At 41.3% G+C, this 8,463-nt stretch overlaps 2 protein-coding genes across 2 annotated transcripts in view; one reads left to right on the forward strand and one right to left on the reverse strand.

Annotated features, from left to right (window-relative positions):
- Positions 1–1,639, forward strand: part of LOC103799594 (chromosome unknown open reading frame, human C1orf123) — a gene marked incomplete at its 5' end in the record, with an annotated part of 6,019 nt that extends 4,380 nt beyond the window's left edge. Inside the window, 2 exons of the mRNA XM_009071930.1 lie at positions 474–539; positions 1,330–1,639. Coding sequence (XP_009070178.1) covers positions 474–539; positions 1,330–1,407 — 144 coding nt within the window. The remainder of the gene's footprint in view (positions 1–473; positions 540–1,329) is intronic.
- A 1,876-nt stretch (positions 1,640–3,515) lies between these two features.
- On the reverse strand, positions 3,516–7,896 carry CPT2 (carnitine palmitoyltransferase 2; the record flags this gene model as incomplete). The annotated part of the gene is made up of 4 exons (XM_009071931.1): positions 3,516–3,847; positions 4,675–5,979; positions 7,594–7,700; positions 7,816–7,896. Coding segments are annotated over 4 exons (1,825 nt in total), but the record flags the coding sequence as incomplete, so codon positions are not given.
- Between the last annotated feature and the right edge of the window lie 567 nt (positions 7,897–8,463).

Consider the following 8,463-nt stretch of genomic DNA (forward strand, 5'->3'; position numbering starts at 1 on the left):
TCTAAAGTGTCTTAGAGTCTGACAATATTTAAGTCAAAACTATTAACTTTCTTCCACATTTTCTATTCTTTTTCTTGCTAAGTATTATGAAGCTGTTCTATACATGATGCCTGTAGGATTCTGAACACAAAGCTATTATTAGTAGTTGGATGCTGCTACATAAGCTTAAAAACTCAGGTTTAACATTATCTAAAATACTTGGAAATATCTTTCTGGCAGGAAAAATAGAGGAGCAGTGTTCCCTCATTTTACTCTGTGGTTGCTTAGATTGAATTTTCCCAATTCACAAGCACAGTCACAACCTTATACTGACCTTAACTAGGAAAGAGCTTGACCATTCTTTCTACCTGATTTAAAAGAAATACGATTGAATTTCATGCTGAGTTACTTTCTTTAAACATGTTTCAATGATCATATTTGTTATTTTATGGGTACAACTTATGTTTAACAACTTTCTGCAAATGTGTTTGCAGGCAGGGTTTGCTGCTGAAGGAGCAGAATCTGGCACACCTTTCAATGACATAAACTTGCTAGAAAAGGTATGTTGTCTTAATTTCATTAGTAAATCTAATTATCTAGCTTGCTTTCCCCAATTCACTAGTCCAAAATACACACCCCAGACTAGTGTTGCTCTTTCCTGTAGCCACAGGAAGCTCATAGCTGGAGAGAGAAACTAAATCAGCCATGAACAACCAGCATTACTAACAGTGTCATTTTAGAAGTACATATTTGATAGCTTAGCAGCTGACAGAGGTAGAAATGATACTTTTATCTAACTCACTTCCAGAGAGCAAGAACCTGGAATACTAAATGGCTGGGGTTATTAGAGTGGTGAATTAATTTTTCTAGGAAGATCCCTGCCCATTTTCCTGTGCACAGAGATACTAAAAAGTAATACAGACACTGTCCTTCAAAGCTCAGGATAATGACACCAGCATTGCAAATCTTCCTTGGCTGTGAGCAGGAATCTCAAGGTCAAATCTGTCCCCTACTTGGCAGGGATCTGCTTGTCTGCTTACCCACCTGACTAGGGTATTGTAAATGATGGATAATCCTTTCACCTGCCATGGTTGCTGTTTTGTCCACTACAGGCTGTGCACTATAAGTGAAAAAACTCCAACATTATATAAATAAACCCACTGAGACTGATGTCATGTAATTCCAGGTCAGTGCTCTTGCTTCTCTCACCTGTCAGAACCTAACTTGGTGACTGCCCAATCCTTTCCACACAAATCTAAGACCCAAATTTTGACTAACAGTTTCAGTTTGAATTCCAGTCTGTGCATTCTGTCCTCTGTGACTAACACCATGAAATCTTATTTCCTACAGGATTGGAATGACTATGATGAAAAAACAAAGGAATCTGTGGGAATCTATGAAGTTACCCATAAATTTGTAAAATGCTAAAGCTCATCCCCCTAATAAATCTTGACATGCTTATTGATGGAGGAGCTGTAACCATTAGAGACACAGTTTCCTTGGAGTTATGTTTCACATGGCTGCACTACAGAAATGGAAACCTAAGATCAGAGAATCACTGAGGTTGGAAAAGACCTTCAGGATCATGAAGTCCAACCTTTGACTGACACCGTGGAGTTGTACTTGCTGTCCCCAGCATGCCCTAATAAACTATTTTCCACAGAGCACTTGGAGATGGCCTCAGTACATGCTGAAACAGTAACTACTTAGGCAACTTACGGCCTGAAGGTTTTTAATAGCCTATGACCAGGAAGTACCCACATTTGATTCTCTAAGGTAAGCACATAAGGTCTTTCACTCACCACTCCCATCATGAGGAAATGGCTACAAGTGCCAGTGTTAACTCTTCAAGGGAACAGGTACACCTTTAGCAGCTTTCTGCCAGTTCAAGTAAAGACACTGAGGCAAGTTTACGGAGAACACTTATTAAGCTTGACTGCTGTTGACATTTACACAGTTACAATCTTCTGAAAATCAAGTTATCTTTCCAAGTACGACATTAGGCTTTAGTTGAAGTCAGACTTTGTACTCCTTGGCAAGTGCACTCAGGATCTTGCCAGCTGTTCTCATGTTCAAAAACAAATAAAAAAAAAAAACCCAATCCACCAAACAAAACCACAAAGAAAAAAATACCCCACCCCAAAATCTTGCGTTTCATTCAGACTTTTGCCCTGTTTATTGTTTCATGATATATTCATATTCTTTCTTTCACCTTCCCAAATGATCACCTTTTTAACTTTGCTTAAATAATCAAGAACAATGATGTTAAGTTTTAAAGTTTTAAAATTAGGCTTTTCAGCTGAAAACTAGAGCAGCTCATTACAGGCTGCAAACAGTGCTGACTAGGGCTAGTTTATCAGCCTTCAGGCTCACACATTAAAAGCTTCCCACTCCCCTTCTAGCACTTGCATTTCATACTTCCAAGCTATGGTATTGCTCACACTTACTGTGATAAAGCAAAAAGACACTGGGAGAACCTGGAAGCTGAGATATCCAAAGGTAGGTTTCTCTCTGAGGTTTCTGAGCCTCAGAACCTGATCTGCCACATCCAACCAATGTGCTCAGCCTTTTCTGTTCTGCTAATATAATTTGGCTGTCCAGGACACAGTGGGCTGTGCTGAAAGACATGAGCTACCTTAGTTTTATACACATCACAGAACCAACCACTACTGTGCTCTTCAGTTCCAGAGAAAGGCTCATCTTTCCAGAAAAAAATGGAAGTCAAGAGGGTTTAAAGGGAAGAGTTCAAGTTGTACATACCACATAGAGTGCAGGATGCTTTCAGCAGTATTCTTGGCAACTTTTAGAAGAAACATGAGCTACTGATAAAGAGACTATCCATGCTGTATGGTTTAGATACAGCAATAAAAGAACTTTGTGGTTATTAATAGCTTTATTAAAATACAGTATTTTCCAGTCAATTTAACAGCATGGTGATTGCAGATTACTCAAAGCCTCCCATTGCATTCTTTGTTTCTCTAAAAGCTGTTACAGTGGAATGGCTTCAAGCAGTTGAGGCACAATCAGATCTGATGTAAATTCAAGTTTGAAGAGAAAAGTAAGTGTGACAAGGTAGTAAGCAAGCTTACTGCAACAGTGCAAATGGAACCACTCTCTCCTATGTAAAATTATTGCATAAATTTTGTTTTAAAACCAGCCAGTTTTAAGAGTGGCATCACAGTAGTGTAGTCTGTCTGAACACTCCTGGAACACAGATGTTCCGAGTTCATAAACTCAGTAACAAAGCTTTTTGTTTTAGATAATGTGTTTTAAGAACACACGGATTACTTAAGAACACATGGTTACTTAAATTTACCTTGTGAATGTCTGTATTTCCTGAAACATGCATTCAAGGTCTGTAACTGATTTTTAAAAATAGATACAAATTTCAGAGTGAATCTAACAGTCTTCAGGGAAGATACATGAAGCCAATTAAGCTAGGCAAGTCTCAGCCCTGTTCAACACTGATTAGTATGTCAATTAGACATAGTCTGCATTTTGCTCTGCAACTATAAAGTGTTCCAATATCTTAATGTCTAACCACCAATTTTCTTGCCCCTTAAAACATCAAAGATATCTTCTAGTGACTTGTGTATACACTGAAGGAATTCTTTACCATCCCTAGCTGGGTAAGAGGAAACGTTACAGCCTATCCAGTCATCATGTACCTGATATCCTACTCCAAAGCCATCAGACACCACTGGGCCAAACCCTCCTAACTGCACAGCTGGGCTAACCAAGGTGCTTGTAGAGATGATGTTGTGGTTAATGCGAGCATAGGCTTGGTCTTGGTAGAAATCAGGCAGTGCAAGACCTTTGGCTAAGGCTAAATAGCGCAGGCCAAAGAGGTGTCGGTCAAACCCCTGACCTGTCAAAAGAAAATAACACGTATTAGAGAGATGGGTAATTCTGGAGGGAAGTTACCTCACTTCTTTTGACGTTTCAGCCACCAAAGAGGTCTGTAAACTGGGGTTTATTTTTGTACTAGCAGGAATTATTTTTCAGAGCCCAGACATTCTGAACTTCCCAAGCATATATCCTAGGGGAAGAGGATCTGCTGCTTCACTGCTGGCCTCAACCAGGATTATTACAGTACACAAATGTGCAAAGTTAACAGACTAATACCATTTATCTGAACATATCCAAGTTGTTTAAAGCAGAAAAAAGCTTTCCGAAAATGTGTGAATCTAAAGAGGAAGAGGATCTTGGAGCAACAAAAGGAGGCAAATTTTAGACTCTGTGGAGTAATGTTCAACAGTCAACAATACAAGTTATGCTTCTGGAAAGGGCAGTTCAAAAGAAAGCATTGAGAAAAATGCCAGGAGCAGCACAGCCAAAACATCAGTTTGATCTGGAAGTTGTTAAAGCCTTTATCCCCCTATCTCTATATAAGATAGTAACTCCTCAGACTTACAGCCAAAGTTCTTGGTTGCCTTGGGGAGTACAACATGCACCAAGTATTTATCCTATCTTCCAAGTGCCCAGCTGCTCTAAGGACAAGCACAGAGGCATCTGTCTCCACCAAGAAATGAGTGAGAATGCACTTTAAACTCCAGCCTTCTGCTACTGTTTTTGTCAAGTTTACATTAAGACCTCCATCAAAATCAAATTATTTAGTTGTAAGGCAAATATTTACAGCAACCTTGGCAGATATTTTAGTGCAAAAACAGGAGTGTCTGATGTGTTCCTACTTACCCATAGCAGCTTCTTTAGTCAAACGGCCGTGGTATTTGGAGCACTCCACTATCAACTTTTGAAGCTCTTCTGTGCTGTGTTTGGACAGCTCCCTGACAAAAGCTTCTGAACATTTCTTCGTGTGGACAGAGGCAGGACGAATAGTTTCGGTACGACCGTGTTTGAAAGCTGCAGTGCTACAAGACTCATAGGTAGCAACAGTCTGGTTGTACTGGCGAAGGAAAGCCATCTGGAAGGCCAACTGGGCCACAGCATCTGGGCTTACCTTCTTCTGCTTCAGAAGGTCCTTGCCCCCTTCTTTGAACTGAATCAAGTTAAGCGACAGGGATTCTACAGTGGCATCAAATTTCTGTTTGGCTTTGGTAATCCCTGCTTTTAAGGCATCATTCAGCTTAAAGTCAAGTCTCTGCACTGCTCTAGAGGAGTCCACTGAAGCAGGCTGGGACTGGGGGCTGATGGCTGGTGTTGTGGTGCTGTCTTTAAAAACCTCATTCTGGAACCTGAGCACAGCCACACCATCTCCCCAGGAATGCTCAAAATTAATTCCTGCAGTGCCATCCTTAGCTATGATAAGGTTAAAAGATTTGTCATACCAGCGGTTAGCACCATCTCCATGCAACATAGTGTGGGACAAGTGCACAAAGTCTTTAATGGGGAAATCATCTAAACTTAAACAGAACAGAGCAGAGTCTACTTTTTGAAGAGCTTCTTCATTGCCATTATCCAGCAGATTCTTTCTCAGCGATGCCCATGTATCTCGGTTCTCACTGGAGAGGTAGCCAAGGGGGAAGGCTGGGGCTGAACTGTTGTCACTGAGGATGTATTTCAAGTGTGCTTGTATTTCTGACGGTTTCAGCATATTTCCATCTCTATCCATGACATCAAACACATAAAAATTTCCATTTCTCAGTACCAGTAAATGCTTCGCCTTTTCATCCGTGTAAAGCTCATCCTTGTCACGCTTTGGCAGCCGTGTAGAATTGAAGAGCCTGAAGTACTGAGACATGTCCAGGGGGTAAGCATTGACCATGTAGGCACCAAACCAAGAGATTGAAGAAGGCACAAATCGGATAATCTTTTTAAAGATGTCAGTGTCACTCTTTTCTGGGTTGAGGTGAAAAACCTCTGGTTCAAGATAACCAGCCCTGAAGGTCTTCATAAAACGTATGGCAGAGACAGTCATGTTGGTCGCTCGGGTGAGCTGGTCGTTATATTCTGATTTCGGATCGGGATTAAAAGACATAAACGCATTAAAATTCAAAACAACAGGCTCACGTGCTTTCAGGTACATGTCAAACCAGGGACCTGAAAATCAAGAGTTGAGAAACAGGTCACAACGTAACAGCAGCTTACTGAGTCAGACTAGAGGTAGTCCAACAGTGATCATGAATGAACACTGAAGGGCATACACACACAACAAACACATACAGTAATCAACCCAAGGACTCTCCCAACCCCCACGTATGAAGAAGGGCACTGCTGGCTAATTGTAAAAATACTGAGTTTGGAGTAATACAAATCAAGGGTGTCAATGTCATTAGCACCAAGGGCCAACTTCCAATGTTTTCTATTGAGCTCAGTGATAAACCATAACCCCTGCAACATATAATGCGGCTCCCCAGCACTTTGACTAGGTGCACACCTCCTATTTGGAGTGGGACATGCCTCCACCAGCTCTCTAACTTAATTTCTGCAACTCTCTGTCACTGAGGGCATGTCACTGAGGCTGAACCTTCTAGCTGGGCTGTAAGAAGGGCAATGGGTAGCTCAAGGACCTAAGTTACAATTTTAATTACAGGTTCTCAGGGGTGAGTAACCAGCATTCATCAACAGCTTTAAAACCACATCTGTCATCATCATGTAGGCTTTTAATCCTGGACTTGAAAGTCCAAGGTGGAGGCAACTATACATACTTCCAGAAACCAATTTCATGTGGAACAGGTCTTTTATGAGGCCCAAAGAAGAGTGATAACTAAACAAAGAGTAATACAGACACCCCACACATCATGGACAAAAATCAGCACACTGATTAGCACTGATGAACAACATAAAGCCTCTCGGTAAAACCCCAGGTGTTCTTCAAATGAATGGAAAGTAAAAGATAGCAAACCAAACAATAGTTTGGTGTTCTCTACAGAGTATGTGGTAGCCCTTACAGGCAGAGAGCATAGATAGAATGCCTTCACTGGGCAACATGCAAACTCCTGCTTCCATAGGTATTTGAGTACTTCCATCTCTGCTGCTATCTATGCAGTACTTTCATAGGCAGACACTTGTATCTGGAAGCCACTGGATGCAATAATAAAGCAGAATAATCAAGAACTATATACACGCTCTCCCTCTCCTAATTGGTTTTCCTTTATTCTCATTTTCCTCTTTGTGTCACTCCTTTTCTTTGGGTCTTTAAAAGAATATGTTTTTGTAGTTTTAGGTGAAGTCCAGAGCACGGACCACTTCTGCCTCCCAAATTCAGTCATATTCTCTGAGACATAGATGCCCCTCCTCAGAGTATTCTTGCTAAACAACTTGGAATCATTTGAAAATGACCACTTTAGTTTCCCTAACGGAGTTACTAGACAAGCTCTTCTATCAGCCTAAACCTAAATAGACAGCAGTGTGAAAAAAGAAAAAAGATAGACCCTATATATAAATTCAAACCTAAATACAATAACTCATGAAAAATTCCATTTTTCCAATATATCTCTCTCCAGAATTCTGGCACATACAAGTTAGAGGATTTGCATTCTCCTTTCCACCAGACTCAGCATTTGCTCGAATACAGCCACAGACAGTGTTCACAGCATGTCATTTCAGGTTTATGGAGAACTTAAACTTCAACCTATTACTTGTGTACTATTATGAGCTGTTATCAAGCATGATGATCTAGAGAGTCCTCCTACACCCTGCAGGCCAACCTACCTGTGATGTAACTAGTGTCCTTGTTCTGATTGTCTTGAGCAACCAGTTGCTCATGGAGCTCTTTTCCAACTCCCTTTTCAAAGGCATGAGCGAGTTCTTCAGTTTTCCTACAGCAAGCAATAAAAGAGTCAAAAGGCTTTCACAAATCATATTTTTTATCAGTAACACTTGGCTTTGGAGCAGCACATGACACTGCAATATGCACAGCTCATTTGTCCATACCTGAACTGGTCATCACTTAAAAGAGGTTTCTGGGCATTCAGGTATCTTGCAATTGTGTCTTCTAGTTTGGGAACTGGCAGTCTGAAGGAAGTGGAGCACAGAGACATGCACTGTATGAGCATGGGTACCAGTGAGGCCTGAATTTCTTAGACAGTAGTCTCTCTTTGCCTCCCCTTTTTCCTATCCCTCTTTCTACCCCACATTACCCAAATCCCTCCCAAGTTCCTTGTGGAGTAAGAGAAGCGAGGGATTAGATGGACATTGGTCAGCACACCTTAAGGTTCTTGGGAAGTAAGGTAGAAAACCAACTTGACTGTCTTGTTACAAAGGTATTGCCGTGATGGGTCTTCCTTACAGGGATATACTGCCAAGAACTGTTGCTAGAAGCAGCTCTGTAGAAAGAAGGCACAGTTCACCTGTTTCGGGCCTTCCCCTCGCTGCTCTGTGCCGAGCATCTCCTCCTTCGAACAGCTTTCCTAGCCAGTATCTCTGTCAACCTCCTCTCACCCTCAACAAGCAACTATTGCTCCTACTACAAAATAATCCCGTTCCACCCACGGGGGTTTACTTCGCCACTCGAGGGGACGTTTCAGTACTAAGCTTACAGCCCTATTTACACTTTGAAAACCAAAGCCACACCTCCGCTGC

The sequence above is a fragment of the Acanthisitta chloris genome, unplaced genomic scaffold, assembly GCF_000695815.1.
Source record: "Acanthisitta chloris isolate BGI_N310 unplaced genomic scaffold, ASM69581v1 scaffold31683, whole genome shotgun sequence".
In the NCBI taxonomy this organism is placed as follows: Eukaryota; Metazoa; Chordata; class Aves; order Passeriformes; family Acanthisittidae; genus Acanthisitta; species Acanthisitta chloris.